The 17,819-nt window shown below is 39.9% G+C and overlaps 1 protein-coding gene and 1 pseudogene across 1 annotated transcript; both read left to right on the top strand.

The window, feature by feature from the left end:
- Window positions 1–6,793: 6,793 nt before the first annotated feature.
- LOC145483767 (uncharacterized) lies at window positions 6,794–7,469 on the top strand (annotated as a pseudogene).
- Window positions 7,470–7,949: 480 nt separating this feature from the next.
- LOC145485642 (uncharacterized) lies at window positions 7,950–8,957 on the top strand. The gene has a single exon (XM_081464279.1). It carries the CDS (start codon window positions 7,950–7,952, stop codon window positions 8,955–8,957), a length of 1,008 nt encoding a protein of 335 aa, XP_081320405.1.
- The last annotated feature ends 8,862 nt before the right edge of the window (window positions 8,958–17,819 follow it).

The following is a 17,819-nucleotide window of genomic DNA, read 5'->3' as shown; positions in this document are numbered from 1 at the left end:
GTTCTATAGCTAAAATAGAAGCATGTGTTTCTGAGATCGACTCGTGGATGGTGTGCAATAAGCTGAAACTAAACAGAGGAAAGACGGAGATTTTGATCTTGAGTGCACGACATCGTCCACCCCCATTAATAGATCACGTCGATGTGTCTGGTGAACAGATCGAGCCATCTACTTCTGCAAAGAACATTGGAGTCATCTTTGATGAGTACATGTCACTGGAAAAGCATGTTACCAGTACCTGCAAGGCCTGTTTCTTCCGTCTTAGAAACATTAGCAGGATGAGTCTGTCTATCTCTAGCAGACACTGAAAAGTTAGTACATGCATTCATCACTTCCAAACTAGATAACGCCAACTCGCTTCTATATGGACTACCAAAATTTTTGATAGATCGTCTACAAAATGTCCAGAATGCTGCGGCTCGCGTTGTTACCAGAACAAGGAAATACGATCATATCAAGCCGGTTTTAAAGCAGCTACACTGGCTTCCAATAAGCCAGCGCATCAATTATAAGATTTTACTTTTAACCTATAAAGCGCTCAACGGCCAGGCCCCTAATTACATTACTGAACTGCTAGAGCCTTATGTACCAAGCAGAAATCTTCGATCCTCCTCCAAAAACCTCTTGAAAGTACCACCTGTCAAGTTAATAGGCTATGGTCATAGGTGTTTCTCTTTTGTAGCACCTAGCCTATGGAACTCTCTTCCGAACAATATAAGAGGGAGCAGCTCGCTATCAGATTTTAAGACTTGTATAAAGACATATCTTTTTAACAAATTTTATAACTAGACTTTTGGTTAGTTAATTAGTAGATTAGATAGTTTAGCTAGTTAGTTAGTCAGTCACTTAGTTAAGTTAGTCAGTTTTTATTTAAAGGTTTTAATGATTCCTAGTTTTACTTTCATTTTTACAGCTTAGCTATTTTATTTGTTAGTAATTTTTTATCACTGATGTAAATTTTTAATGTAAATTTTATTTTTAATAACATTTTTTACTGTAAAGCGCCATGAGCCCTGGATATGGCGCTGTACAAATCTATTATTATTATTATTATTATATAAATTATGTCTAAAGGAGTGTTCCACATTGCTCAGTGTGCTTCACTCTGGTTTACTAGGTTCTTATGCTCACATGACGTGGTACAGATGTCTCTGGCATTGTAGGTGTTATAATTGTTTTGTCAAACCCAATACTACTTTGATTGATTGGATCTGTTTTAAAATACAATAAGATAATAGCATATTTTTTATCATGCTATTCACAGTGGGAAGTTAATTAAATGTTATTTGAAGAACACAATGCAACTGTTATCAGCTTTTTAAAGAGAATTTCCTGTACACACGTTCATTCACTGTAATCACATTCCTGGTAGTATTGAACTTGTTGCATATCAGCTTGACAACCACAAATCAAGACATGTGCAGTACACCTTTTATTCTGAAAGGACTAGTCCATGTCTGTGAGCAAGACAATTGCAAATATAATAGGTTTTTTAAGCTCTTCAATGCTGACCAAAGTGTATCTCCTAAATGAAAGGGGTATCTCATGCAAATCCTTAAAGTTAAATTTAAAATATGTCAAAGCTGTGCTCTGATGTCTTTAAAACTGTAACAAACAACAATTGTAGTAACAATGATGTAATACATCAAGCATGAAAGACTGTGTTTAACCATATTTCCAAATATGGAGAAGAGTCTAAGATATAACACAGCTGAGAATTTTTGACAAAATTTGAGGTGTTGGAAATGTGATGGAATGTGGTCTTCGGTGTTTGACACACTATATACACAAGTACACCTATCTTCTCAATTGAAACTAGGACTAAGGAGAAAAAGGCAACTTAAAATTACAACATCTATGTCAAGTAAGATCAGATATCCAAACACCGTCACAGTTATGATTTACATTGTTTAAACTTGATCAGTTATTGATGAATTTGAGAAAATTATTTGAAAATGCTTCTGCAAGTGAATTTTCAAGAGAATATATTGGGCATTGTTTGATGTCAAGAGTAAAAATAATAAACAGTGTATTAAATTGCATTACATTGCATTGAATGTACATTCTCACAAAAACCGAAACTTTTCCTGGGATATTAGTTAACCTCATTGTAACAGTTAATGGCAAATACACATTTTTTGTACAGAATGTAACCGCTTCAATAAAAGTTGAGAAATATTTTCCCATTTGATTGACGTTACCGTGATTGATGCATTAAATGTTTAACGAACATAGCCCACATTCAGCTCAAGCTAAGACCCCTTCTGTTTAAGATCGTAAGACAAGAGAGCGAAATTCTCATAGGAAAATCAAGACCCACGAACATTGGTAAGGTACAATCTACTGATGTTGATATTTACATTGTTATGTAAATTGTGATTCTAGTGAGAACTATACTTAGATTTCAACTGCTCTCGAAGCTCTCTATTAGCATGAGCACATGGGATAATCATTGTGATTACTTTCTAAGTTAGAAACGCAATGATATTTAGTGATTTCGTGATGTAATTACTTCAGTTGACTGCTTTGCTTCGATTCGTATGAAAACACTCTGAGGCCACAAGATTAGGATTAAAGACAATAAAGGAAAGATTGTTCTGCTATACTGGCTTGGTGTCCTAAGGAGTTTTGACTGCGAGTGCAAACAACCTGAGAGAATGAGATTTCATTTCTGACTCAAGAAACCATTACACAGAATTTATAATTTGCAGAACTGTATAGGCTCAATCCAATAAGCATATTCTGGGTACAGTGTCTTCTATTTGATTGTAAATTTTAATCATAATCAAGTGAACATAATTTGCAACACACTGCTTGCCAACGTTTTCACCAAATTGTGCCTCTGTCAGTTCCTTGACTTGTGGCCAGCACACACAGTGATTGTTGGATTAGTGTTATTAAATACTGCAGGACCTGGATTGTTCTCATCATCCACTTCCCCTTACAAGCAATGGGATGTAGACCAAATGTAGCCAATAATTTCTGTTCATGTCTAGAATTTGTTTCAATGTTGTCAAGTGAAACACATTTACCTAAGACATGGTAAGAATCCATCCCCATTGAACATGTAATAAGGCATCCTTCACTTCCTTGACCGTTATTGTTCAATTGATGTCCTCGTACTTGCAGTTAATATTGTCATGTAGTTAACAAACAGCTCCAGTACATGTACGTTCAGCAGTTTGACTGCATTCACAGCTGCTGAAAATGACTGCACAGTGCAAATACATGTACATGATTTATGTGAGAACAGTAGAGTCCAGTAACTGACACTCATTTGGGTAAAGGTGAGTGCTTGTGAAAGCAAATACTTCTCCCATGCAATCCACGCTGAACACAAGCTGAGCCTGGATAAGTTAATGGCTTGCATGCGCAAAACAAATCTTGTATTGCTGAAGAAATTTTCTCAGGAAGATCTAAGTGAAATAACAAAGAGTACCCTTTTCTTGAGGGCAGTGCGGGAAGAAAGATAATGTATAACAAAAACGAGGCAAAGCAATTTAGAAGTGGAAAAAAACTTACCTTGAAAACTGCAACCAACTTGCGACGGTAAGCTGTACAAAAATATTACATGTACTCAAAACAGCAATGGCCGCTGTATCGAATGCTCACGTCATATAAGCCTACTCAATTCCTCCTAGAAGACCTCATGATATGTAGACAAATAAATTCTGCCGACGATACCATAGTGGAGGCTGAAGCTCCCCAAAAACAGTCCAGTCATTCTGGATTGGATAAATAATCCGTGATGACATACTCCTTTAAATCAGCTCGATGTTACATATGATTGAAACTACCTTTTGAGTTTATTGCTTACTTAAACTGACTTGTCAAGCAATATTGTCTGCTTTTACTTGATGTCTGAATACTTACCACAACACTACTAATTTCCCTGGAAACGTAGTTGCACAAATTTTACAGGAATGTGTCCAATGACTTCATTTCAAGCGCTTCGCATGGCAATCGCTTTCGCATTGTTCAAATTATTCTTTTCTGGAAGGCACTTGTAAGTATCTCCCACGTTCACGGCATGTTCGTAGACATGTTGCCCTTTCATGACACAGTTGTTTATCACAACTTTGCTCATCTTATTCCTTTATTAGAAACTCCACTCGATCGCTTTGGAAAAATAATATTGCATGACTAGACAAACAAAAACAGAGGCAAAGGCCAGACAGCTTTGACAGCTGTCAACAAGTCTAATTTTATTTCCTGCCTTTATCGCGTATCTAAAATACCGTATGTTGGACACAAGGGAATTTGGCTTATTGATTTGTGTGTTTGTGTGAGATTTTGGTTATGTCATCCTGTATCCTTTGTCTTTTTTGTTTTTCTATTCTAGCATAGTTTTGGTTTCACGCTTCTTTGTTTAATATTTATGTAAATTTAGGTTTATTACGTTCGGGTATAAAAAGATTTTTGCTCTCTCTCTCTATTCGGTTTTCGGTCAAGAAAATGTTTCTTGTGAACATTTTTTGGTAGCAGAACGAGGTTCCAAATCATGTTAGTGAACAGTGAGCATAGCGAAGCATTGAACGAAGGAGAGGAACGAATTGAGAACTTAAAGCAGGAAAAAGCGAAGGACAAATTGGCATTTACCAGAGTAAAGAACAAGTTGTTGTACCTTCTAGATGAAGAAGATAGTCCCAGCCGGCAGGAAGTCAAACAACTTTGTCAAAAACTTTGCGAAGTACAAGAACGCACCATGGAAACAATGGAGAAATTATCGCAAGAGTATTTACGTATCAAAGAAAAAGAGAAACGCAAAAAGCTGGGAGACGAAATGGACAAACAAGAAGTAGAATTTTCTGAGGCTCATGACAAGGCACAAGAATATTTGGACAATCGGACGGACGAGTTATCGAGTTTGGCAACTGATGCATTGGAAAATACTCACCGATGCCAAATCGAAGAAAGCGTACAACGCAAAAGTGTGGAAAAGCAAATTCAAGAGGATCAATTCAAGCTGGAACAAGATATTGCTCGTTCTAAAGAAGATTTAGAAGAATTTAATCGTCAATATCGTAGTCGCTTATTAGAAGAACAGCTTCGAGATTTGAAAGAATCGCCGGAAAAGTTTAAATTTGGAGGGCTGAAAACAACAGCGTTTTACGAGGAGAAATCGACAGAGAATCGTTCAAGTACGCTGTCACTTGGCCAGGATATGTGGAAACAACTCAAGCGTGTTTCAATTCCCGTATTCAATGGAGATAAAAAATTGTATGAAGGATGGAAAACAGCGTTCATGGCATGTGTTAACAAAGCGCCCGCTACACCTGAGTACAAGTTGCTTCAGTTGCGTCAATATTTATCAGGCAAGGCACTAAAGGTCGTGGAGCCTTTAGGACATTCTGCGGCGGCTTATGAGGCGGCCAAGGAAAGATTGGAACGAAAGTTTGGTGGTAAAAGACGTCAGATCGCCCTACATTTAGAAGAGTTAGAGAACTTTAGACCACTTCGTCCTGGATTGGCAAAGGACCTCGAGAGATTTGCAGATTTACTTGACGTAACTGTGGTCAATGTAAAAGAGGCCGGTTGACATGATGAGTTAGGAAACGGATCGCTTTACCTCAGTTTATGTAAAAAATTGACGGAAGGAATGTTAACGCAGTATCATTGGTGGATTTACGAAAATGGCCGTTGGCAGTCAGAAACACTGAGAGAGTTTATTATCCAAGAGTCAGAATTCCAGACTGTGGCATCTGAAACCATTCCAGGTTTGAGCAAACGTGGGAACAAGAAAGATAATGGACTGACTTTCTTTGGCAATACGAAGCAATCGTCAGGAAACCAGAGAAAAGTTGGATTTCTGCCATGCAAAGTCTGCAGTGGTCATCATGGAGTTTGGCGCTGTGAGAAATTCAAAGCTATGAGTCTTCCAGAGAGATGGGCAGCCGCTAAGAGCCTAAAACTATGCTACCGTTGCCTAGGAGGAGACCGCAGTGGAGAGGCATGTGTCAGATCGAGGATCTGTGGGATAAACAGTTGTAAGAAAACTCACAAGCGACTGTTGCATCGAAACCCTGTGCTGTCAGAGCGAAGTGATCAGGTGAACTCTCGTGATCAGCGGGAAACAGTTCAGGGGCCATCAGATGACACCCAACCTGATGCAGGCAGTGAAACAAATAATGGCATGGAGAGAAATTCAGTGGTCTTTTCTCCTCCCCAGGAGCCAGTCGAGCAGCTTACAGAGAGATCACACACCATTGACTACACGTGGTGTTCAACCAAGATTTGTGGCACTTCAGACCGTACCGGAGTTTCTAAAGAACGGCCATCGTAGAATTAAAGTGAACGCGTTACTGGATGAAGCATCCACTAAAACATATTTAAATGCTGACGTAGCTGCTGAATTGGAACTTCAGGGAGAACCCCAAAAAGTGACAGTTAATGTTTTAAATGGCCAGACTGAAACCTTCGAGACTACGTCAGTTGACTTCGAGCTGGAGAGTATGAATGGTAATGTGGCGACCAAGATGAGTGCATTCACGGCAGAATGAGTCACTGGAAGTATGAGAGTTATTGACTGGGAAAAGCATGTTGGCAAATGGTCCCATCTGAAAGGAATACAGTTTCCAGATCCTGGCAAACGCCCAATTGTGGACTTGTTAATCGGAGTCGATTATGCGGAGTTACACTACTCATTCAAGGATGTTTGAGGCCAGCCTGGAGAACCAGTTGCCAGGCTTACACCATTAGGATGGACTTGTACTGGAACTGTTAGTGGCCTCACAGGGGGTGACCGACAATCAAACTTTGTGCAAACATATTTTGTACGAGAACAGTCAGACACAGATGAGATTAGCACCCTTCTTCGAAAATTCTGGGAATTTGCGCAGATTGTGCAACACGGAAAAGCGGTTACTGAAAAGCCCAGAGATAGCAGAAGCCTACTCAAAGAATATTATTCAATATTTGGAGAAGGGCTACATTCGCAAGATCGACCCAGCCGAGGAGAAACCATCAAGGAAATGGTACCTGCCACATTTCCCGTTGTGCGACCTGACAGAGCCACAACTAAGACTCGAATCGTATTCGATGCTTCCACGAAGTGTAACGGAATCTCTCTTAATGATGTCATCTACCAAGGTCCAAACTTGCAAAGAGATCTGAACGATGTTTTGCTTCGATTCAGAAGACGCCCCGTTGCACTCATTTGTGACATCGCAGAGATGTATTTGAGAATTGAGGTCGCTCCAGAGGACCGATCATGTCAACGATTCTTATGGAGATCGATGGATCAGCAGAAAGAGTCAGAAGAGTTTCAATTCAACCGAGTAGATTTCGGAGTTAACTCGTCACCATTTCATGCCCAGTTTGTCTCTCAATTTCATGCTGAGAGGCATAAAGATGAGCTGCCCTTAGCTGCCGAAACAGTGTCCAAGTCAACCTATATGGACGACAGCATGGACTCAATGTCGGACGATAGTCAAGGTATTGAGCTGTACAAGCAGCTAGAAGAGCTGTGGAACAAAGCTGGAATGCACGCTCATAAATGGATGTCCAATTCTACCAAGGTACTAGAAAACTAGAGCGAAAATCGTGATGCAGGAAATGTGGACCACAGGACTTGAATGGGATGAGCTATGCCCAGGAGAGTTGAACAACAAGTCTCGAGAATGGTTCTGTGAGTTGGAAGAATTGCCAGTGATCAAAGTTTCTAGATGTTTACGATTTGGCCCAGAACAAGTTGCGCTCTCAGAAACTTTGCATACATTTGTAGATGCGTCGCAAGATGCGTATGGTGCTGTTATCTATTCTAGAGTTGTCTATGAGAGTGGATCGGTGTCGACACGCTTAGTCGCAGCCAAGTCAAAAGTTGCTCCACTAACGACAACAAGTATTCCTCGTTTAGACTGTTGGCAGCAGTCCTGGGTCTAAGACTTACTGAGTCTACTTCCAGAGTTTTCAGTGGTGCACTGGGTCAAGCAGTCTTTTGGTCTGACAGTATGAATGTTCTGTGGTGGCTTAGAGGAAGAAGTCGGAGATTTAAACCCTTTGTAGCAAATCATGTGGGAGAAATTCAAAGTTTGACAAATCCAAAACAGTGGCACTACGTTTCAATCCCTGAGAATCCTGCTGACTTAATTACAAGAGGCATGAGAATATCAGACATGACCAAGGAGGAAAAGTGGTGGAATGGTCCCGATTTCCTTCAAAAAGAAGAACCATACTGGCCTGTCAATCGAATTGAAGCAGATTTAGTTACAGAAGAAAAAGAAATCAAGAAAAAGGCTCAAGACAGACAAGACAGCTTACAAGCAAGAAACGAAGACTGGGCAATGGTTTCAGTTCACGATGATGATCAGTTGTGGCGTCTCGACCCAAAACGCTTTTCAAGTTGGTTAAGGTTGATAAGAGTTCAAGCATGGGTGCGTCATTTCATAGACAATTGTAGAAGTTGCAAGAGAGAAACTGGAGAATTAAAGTCGGTAGAAATCGAAGATGCTACGTTTCAGGTGATCAGGAGTCCACAAAGGAGGGCGTTTCCCGATGAGTATTTAGCGCTTCAGAGACAAAGAGAGCTTCCAAAGAAGAGCAAGTTGCTCGGATTACGACCATGGCTTGACGAGGAGGGTCAAATGAGATGTGATGGACGCGTCAAGTATGCGGAATTCCTACCACATGACGCTCGCTTTCCGATAATTTTACCCCAGAAGAACTGTGTGACGAAGTTGATTGTCAAACATTATCACGAGAAAGGGAATCATGCGGGAGGCACAAATCAAACGTTGGCGACTTTATCGACGTGCTTTTGGATCATTTGTGGTCAAGAAGAAATTCGTGAATGGGAGAAGGAGTGCAACGAATGTCGAAAAAGAAAAGCTAAGGCTGCAAAGCAAGTCATGGCTCCTCTCCCACAGATCAGACTTCGATCTTCCTTGAGAGCCTTTGCACAGACTGCTGTGGATTTTGAAGGGCCATTCGTCACCGTACAGGGAAGGACACGTAGATAAAAACGTTACTTGTGCTTGTTTACTTGCCTAGCGTCCAGAGCAGTCCATCTAGAAATGGCCTATGCACTTGACACCGATTCATTTTTTAATGCTTTCTACAGGATGGTCAACCGCAGAGGCCTCCCAAAAGAGATGTTATCTGACAATGGAGGAAACTTTGTTGGAGCTAACAAGGAGTTATGTGATTTGGTCAAAGAGCTGGACCAAGAGAAAATTACTAAATCAATGGCAACCCAAGGTGTAAACTGGAAGTTCAACCCTCCACTTGCACCTCACTTTGGAGGCGTTCATGAAACTATGATCAAAGCAGCAAAGCGAGCAATACATGCTATTCTGGGCAATGCAGATATTACAGACGAAGAGTTAACGACAGCTTTTACTGGAGCGGAGGCACTTCTGAACTCAAGACCACTGACATACCAATCGGCTAATCCAGAAGATGACGTTCCACTCACACCAAACCACTTCCTTTTTGGTCAGATCGGCAGACGATTTGCACCAGAATCAGTAGACCACACCGCTTTTAACCCAAAAAAGAAGGTGGAGAAGAGTCCAGGAATTAGTGAGGCATTTCTGGCATCGATGGATTTGGGAGTGGATACCTACTCTTAACATCAGAAGGAAGTGGCTGACTACTGAGCGAGATCTTCAAGTCGGGGATGTCGTGTTAGTCATTTCACCTAATACACTACGAGGACACTGGCCCCTTGGTCGAATCACCAAAGTTTTCCCAGGAAAAGATGGGCACGTAAGAGTGGCCAAGGTTCAAGTCGGAAGGAATGAATTGACCAGACCAATTTCAAAGTTGTGTCATCTGGAACTATCTTGAATTATTTCCGGAGACGCAAAGAGGAACTAACTTGAGAAGTGATTGTAGAGGTAATTGCAGTGAATGATGATGACGAGAATGAACAAAGAACTTTTGGACTTTAGTAACTTTTAAAACGTTGAACTGACAGGAACACTCCCCTCATTATCGACATTATCGTTAAATTGATATGCTATGGCATATCAATGAGGGGGAGAAATGGACACAAGGGAATTTGGCTTATTGATTTGTGTGTTTGCGTGAGATTTTGGTTATGTCATCCTGTATCCGTTGTCTTTTTTGTTTTTCTATTCTAGCATAGTTTCGGTTTCACGCTTCTTTGTTTAATATTTATGTAAATTTAGGTTTATTACGTTCAGGTATAAAAAGATTTTTGCTCTCTCTCTCTATTCAGTTTTCGGTCAATAAAATGTTTCTTGTGAACATATGTTGCAGGTGCGTGGGACAATTGCTTTAAAGTCTTGTTCAGGAGAGTTCTGAAGAATACGGAAATGTCAGAAGTAAAGCTGTGGCTTATGTCAATTGGAATACCAGGAATAGAAAGATTGGGAGACGAGTTTGAGTCCCGGGGCATTTTGACTTGCAAATCCTTACAGTATCTTCAAGTTGGCGATCTAGACTACATATTCTCGTCGCCAAAACATTTGCTTCTCGTGGAGAAGCAGGCACTGGACTATGATCTGCGACAACTTAAGCTTAAATCACAAGAACCTGGCAGTACTGCACATTTAATGCCGAAGCAATTACAGTTTAGCAGTAAAGAACCACATAGTTGGCCAGCTGAAGGAGGACGGCAACTGCATAAAACTCAAGCATTACTACTACATGCAAGATTGATTCTCCTCTAGACCGCCATAAGCAAGAGCTTGTTGAAAATGTCAGTTTTTTGGAGGCACAGATTGTGCAGAAGACATTTGGGAAAGCTTAAAGGTGACAATGATTTGCTCCAGACCATTTCCCACGGAAGAATTTGCAGTCACTGTCATCAGTCTGGCCATAACAGGAACAATTGCCACAGAATTGCATTCGACTCTCACAGTAAATGTAAATTGAAAGACAAACATCCAGAACTGAAAAAAATATATCAGTGAAACTCAAAAAATGCTAACTGTGCTAAAGAAAAATAGGGAAACGGCCAAGCAATCTCTGGAGCAATTTGTTACAGCTCCAGCGATCACACAGGAATTTTTTTGCCGTAATGCGTCCACACATGAAATGTCTGAATCCAGTAAAATATCTGAATCGTCAAGAGCTTGATAAAGATCTGCTTCACCTTCATAAAGTGTTTGAAAACAAAGTACCATCAGAATCAGAGGATTGGCACTTACCTTACTGATTGACACCTGTAAAGGCCAAGTACCGTATTTACCCGCAGATAGGCCACATCTGCATATAGGCCGCACGCGAAACTTTCAATTGGTTTTCATGGAAAAAATTATTGAGGTTGAGGCAAAGCGAAGTCTTAAATCAACAGCAGCTGATGTGTATCAAGTCAAGTTTATTTTTGACCATACATACAAATGTGGAAATGTTCAAACAGTAAACCAAAACCTTTTTGCAGACATTTTATATACATGTAAGACAGCCAAAACGGTCGACGTAGTTACGACAGATACGAGTGTACGATTTACGAGTTTATTGACAAAACAGCGGAGACAATAACAAAATAAACGGGAACGAGTAACACTGAAATACAATAAACAAACTAAAATAAGCCTAATGCTAATAAAGAGTAAAACAAAACAAAAATAAACTAACTTAGCTAAGAAATAACAAAGTAATTTGGTGTAAATAACAAGACAATTGCAATAGGAAGATTGCATGACAAAAATAAAGAAACAGGAACTGTGTGACAAAAACTGTCAACAGTTGTTGAGTATTACATGAAATGCAGAACTAAAAAGGTTCAAGTTACAGGATTACACAATAGTACTAAGCTGTGTACAAGCTAGTCACACAAGTAATTAGAGTGATAAAAACAGGCTACAAAACGTATAAAGGAACAGAAATGAATTTGGATTTGTGCAAACAATCACAAGTAATCAACAAGGATGTGGTAAGCGAAAAATACAATATTTACTAGCAAAAACTATAAAACAAAGGAACAGAGATAAAGCTACATGCTGTGCTGATTAAAGGTCAAGAAAACTAAGGAATAATACGACACAAAAACACAAAACTAGTAAAGGCAACTAAAAGCGACTGCTAACTGAACTAATGAAATAAAAGAAACGAACTAAACCAAAAGCCTTAAAGAAAAGTACAAATAAAACGAAATAATGCACTACATACCAAGGGTTATTGAGAATATAGCATTCGAACTAAACCAGTGCTTGACTTGAGAACTTACGTATAGCTCAGAATAGACCAACTGAATCAACTGAATTTGCTGAACAAATGGTTGCCAATTTATAACCGATTTGAGGAAACTGTAGGAATAACTCTAAACCAAATAAGGCTAGGGAGTGTATTTGTTGCCCACGAATACAGGATTTACCTAAGGGAACTAGGAGGTAACTTCTCCTACACAACAGGACTTAGCTAAGAGAAGTGTGTGGGAATGAATCACCAACACATACCAAAATAAGGTGTGTAAGGAAACCAAACTAATGTAGGAGAATAACCCAAATAGTAAGAAGAAAAATAACAACACAACACTAATAAAAAAGTTTGGGAATTAGAACTGAAAATGAGCTAAAGTGATCTTGTCACATACAGAGTAAATCAAAGGCAAGTTTGTGCACCTTATGTACAAACACGAGTGAAATTAATCATAACGCTGCGGTATATCAAAATTAAAATCCAATAAAATCACTTTCATCAACGTCATTTTCACCAAAAATGTCACGGTATTCCTGTTCATTGACATCCAAGACTGAGACTTCATCTTCACCAGCATAGAACAGTTCACCTTCTTCGTCTACAATTGACTCCACTTCGTCATCATCAGCAAAGGGATCAGACTCGTCCATTTCTTGCCAAAGAATATCGTCTTCTGTACCATCAAGTGCATTTGTGATGCAGCATTTGAGAAATGAATGTCTGATGGTGTCAGGGGAAATGGAATTCCAGCTGTCTAAAATCCAATGGCAAATCTGGGTGAGGTCAGGTTTACTAATGCAGCCTGGTGTGAATGTGTGGTTTCCATCAAGCATCCACTCGTTCCAATATTGCCTTAAATTGTCTTTGAAGGGCTTGTTCTCGCCTACGTCTAATGGTTGTAAAAGACTTGTCATCCCGCCTGGTATTACGGCCACATCTGTGCGTGAATTTTTCAAAACTGTTTAACATTGTTACACAAGTGAACTCTAAAGGAGTCCCACACAAGGAGATTTCTTTTTTGTAGAAGTCTGCCAAATTTGGACCAGACCATGTTTAACCACTCTTTCACTAGTGATTCGTCCATAGACCCTTTGGCTTGAGCACGAACGTGTATGCCTCGTGGCAGCACTAAATCTTTTGGTAGAGTTTTCCACTTAAACACCACATAGGGGGGATGTTTTGTTCCATTTTTTAGGCAGGCTAGCATAACTGTGAAGTGATCTTTTTCGTGACCAGTTGTCATGATTGACACTTTTTTTTCCTTTTAAGTCCACCATAGAATTTGCAGGCATGTCAAAAGTAAGGTCTGCATTTCCAATCAGTGAGAGCTCGTATTTGTACTTCTTTTGCTCAGCAATAATAAAGGCTTGAAATTTCTGAAGTTTCTCCTCGAAGTTCTCAGGCAGTTTTTGTGAAATTGTCGTTCTCCGGCAAATCGACAAGTCATGTCGATCCATGAAGTGATGACACCAATGTACCGAAGCTTTAAACTCACTCTCTGCAATGTTTCTGGCTTTTGCCATCGATTTTGCTTTTAGACGGATGACTGTGGTCGAAATTCCGATACCAGCCTTTCTCTTCTCGTCAATCCATTCCTTCAGTTCTTTTTCCGATTCAGGAAATTTTGCTGGGCAATACCGTGCTGCTCTCTGGTCGCGACGATGACCTTTCAGTGTTTCTTGTTGTGATTGCCACCTTCAAACATTCTTCTCGTCAACTTGGAACTGGCATGCTGCTGCTCAATTTTCTTTCTCTATGGCATAAGTAACAATGGTAAGTTTGAAGAGTGCTGTATATGATATCCTGGAAGAACCTTTTGGTTTCATGATTTGCTAAAAACGACGTCACATTTTACTTTCACACAACGTAAACACAGCCTTTGAAGTCGATGCGATCGGACTTGATTGGATGAGAAATTGTGCGTTACTATGGTTGCATAGATCTGCGAGCATGTGCGTCATCTGTCATGTCACATTACATGAATCAAATGTGAAAGATCGAGATCGTGCCAAATTAGAAGCCACAGTTTGCAAATTAAAGAGGAGAAATGAGTGGAGCTACACGCACTTATAAAGTGGATAGTGAAATCAGAGGTTACCATGTTTATCGAAGCAGTTGGAAACCCAAAATTGGCGATTTGTTATTGACTGATTGAGAACGGTAAAATGAAGACGACAAGTTTGCAGTGGCTGTTTATCAAGAACTCAGCATCAACAAGAAGAAAATTGTCGGACTTTTGCCAGTGGAATTCAGCACAATTGCAGCCTATTTTATTGAGAACAACGGTGAAATTTCCTGCAAAGTAACTAGGAAAAGGAAGCACTCTAAAGGCCCATGAGGAGGAATGGCTATTCAGTGCAAGCTGTGTTGGACACCTTCAAACAAAAGACATGTTAAAAAACTTGATGTGCTCATTGCTGCAGAGAGAATCAAGATTCTTCGCATACATGGACTTAATGTTTAGCTGTATGTGTTTTGACTAAGGAACAATTTAAAGCGAACATTAAAACACCAATTTAGTGTACCACCTTAAAATCTTGTGCATATTAATGAGGTGTCAAAACGCTTGTACCCACGCATCAGCCGCAACCCTAATTTTGGTACCATTTTTCTGTTAAAAAAGTGCGGCCTATCCACGGGTAAATATGGTACCTCTGGAGAACATGAAATGCCATTGCCAAAAGCCTCTCATCATGAGCATGTCCAGATCAGAAAAGAACCCGGGCAGGTTTTACTTCAGGTGTTCCAAGCGCTATTGTAACATCTTTCAATGGGCCAATGAACCCCACAAACCAAGGTCAGAGCTTGGTTAGAAGACGGTAGAAAGCTTTGGTTGGAACCCCACCCACTTCAACAAGGGGTAGAGAGTATTGTCAAAAGAGTGTATGACTGTGCAGATCTTGGGAACTGGGAATTTGAAAGAGATCCTTGTAGATGGGTAGTGTGTTTCTGGGCTCACATTTTTCTAGCACTTCAAAATCCTGGGCCCAGTTATTATGACCCTTCACATCAGAGGTGAAGTAATAAACTTCAACCAAGTGCTAAATGGCATTGTATAAACAAAAAACCTGATTACAAGAAGGTAAGAAGGTACCCTTGGTGGAGAAAAAGGTCAAAAATAAACAGCTTAGCAAGTGGAATCACAAGCCTGATTTCACAAACAACCCAACATGCAGACTCATAAATCCCACAAAATCAGAGATCAGCATAATCAGCAAGCACATTTTAGACAACATAAACAAAGAGATAATCAAAGTAACAAAAGTGAATCTATGGAGATGTACCTCAAATGTCATTGAATGGTTTCAAGGAATCCCAAAAAAATCCCAACACGTGTTCATAACTTTCAATGTATGTGACTTCTAACTATCCATTTCCAACAGCTTCTGACAAAGGCACTTGACTATGCATCCCAATTCACACATATCTCTCCGCAAGACCGCCACATTATCACACACACAAAAAAAATCACCATTGTCTCACCAGAACACGCCATGGGAAAAGAAAAACACCAGCAACTTGTTTGACATGACGATGGGCTCATATGATGGAGCCAAGACATGCAAACTCGTTGGCACCTACATGTTGTCCCTCATCCCACCGAAATTTAAAGGCCAAGTTGGTCTCTACCGTGACGATGGTTTGGCAGTGTGCAAAGCAACACCTAAACAAATCAAGAAAACGAAACAAGTCAAATGGCCTCAAAATCACCATCGAAGCAAACAAAAAAAACATAAACTACCTAGACGTAACCCTAGACCTTACAAGAGGATCTTACAAACCCTTCATGAAACCCAACAACAAAATCCTCTACATCCTCCGACAAAGCAATCACCCACCCGCACTACTAAAGAACATCCCAGAAAACATCAAAAAACTACTAACCAGCATCTCATCTATCCAGAAAGTTTTTGACGACGCGATTCCGCCGTACCAGAAAGCACTTGATGAGAGTGGCTACAATTACAAGCTCACGTATAATCCACAGCCAAAGCGCAACAGAAATCGCCAAAGAAAAATCGTATGGTACAACCCCCATGGAATGCTAACATGAAAACTAACCTGGGAAGGAAGTTCCTAAACATCATCGACAGATGCTTCCCAAACGGACACCCCCTACACAAGATGTTCAACAAGCACACACTGAAGCTCAGCTACTCCTGCATGCCTAACATGAAGAGTATCATCTCATCACACAACAAAGCACTACTATCAAATTACCACCAGTCACAAACACAGACAAACGTCAAAGAATGCAACTGCAGAAAAAAGGATCAATACCCTCTGGACGGAAAATGTCTCACACAAAATGTAGTTTACCAAGCCACATTCACAACACAAACTTCATCAGACTCATACGTGGGCTTCACCACAAATTTTAAAGAGTGCTACAGAAATCACACAGCATCCTTTCAACACCAAAACAAGACAAACGAAACTGAGCTATCTAAACACATTTGGACACTAAAAGACAACAACAAACCTTTTACCATCAAGTGGAGAATCATTAAGCAGTGCAGACCTTATAGCAACATTAGTAACAAATGTAATTTGTGTTTTTGACAAATTTGTGATCATCTGTAAGAAGAGTTTGTGTACTCTAAGAGAAACGAACTAGCAAGTGCATGCCCCCACTGAAACAGATACCTACTCAAGAACTTTGTGACCAAGTAACGCAATCTTTAAGTAACACGTGATTTCAGATTTTAAATCCCATAGCAACTGCTTTTTATTGCCAGTTTTTCAATGCTAAATAGCATCTGTTTTTCCATATCGTAGCAACTGTTTTTATATCTCATAGCAACCTAAAGTTAGCTTTTAATTGCCAGTTTGTGAAATTTAACAGTCATTTGTTGATATTGCCTGATGAGTATGGTCATTCTTTGACCATATGAAACACCCTTGTTGCAATAAAACAATGAATCGAAGTCTTGCTACCATTGTTTATTATCTACACTGCTCCTCCCAGAGTTGAGCTCTCTATAAATTTATTCTGTTCAAGTTCAAGAAGTATCTACTGCTCCTTTCACCAAGTTGAGCACTGTTGAGAATGAATTACCAGGTTAAAGATTTCAGTTATTTGACCAAGAACATCCCGCTGGCAAGTAGAAGCAAGTATCTACAAATCCTGATAGAGAAAACAGAATCCTTAATATACCGAATGCATTGGAAAGCCTTCTTCTTTTCGAAAAACCACGACACCGTTAACAACGAAAAAGAAACGTATGGATTCAAATCAAAATGCCCACCACCGCATATTAGGGCCCTCGATGAATTTGAAGACAGCATGCTCAATATGATCCAATGAGTGGAGTTTAAAACCAACTGCACTGCAACAAATAGCTTCCAAGCAAAACTTGACAAAGACGTACAAGAAATCTGACAAGATAAGAACATCTATGTAAAATCCAACAAAACTACCAACCACTACAAGGCTGAGCCTCAAGACCATTTAAACCTCCTACAGAAAAACGTGACTAAGGCTTACAAGAAAACTAGCAAAAGCATCCCAGATTCAATTACCTCCATGGACAAAGAGATTGCCCAAGACCTTAAACTTGAGGACCGCATTGAAGTTTCCGTGAGCAGAGCCGCATTCATAACATTAAAAGATTACAAGCCTGATTTCACAAACAACCCAACATGCAGACTCGTAAATCCCACAAAATCAGAGATCGGCATAATCAGCAAGCACATTTTAGACAACATAA

Source organism: Orbicella franksi, chromosome 4 (genome assembly GCF_964199315.1).
Source record: "Orbicella franksi chromosome 4, jaOrbFran1.1, whole genome shotgun sequence".
Classification (NCBI taxonomy): Eukaryota; Metazoa; Cnidaria; class Anthozoa; order Scleractinia; family Merulinidae; genus Orbicella; species Orbicella franksi.
Note: the sequence above shows the minus strand (reverse complement) of the source record. Positions and strands in the feature narration are given on the sequence as shown.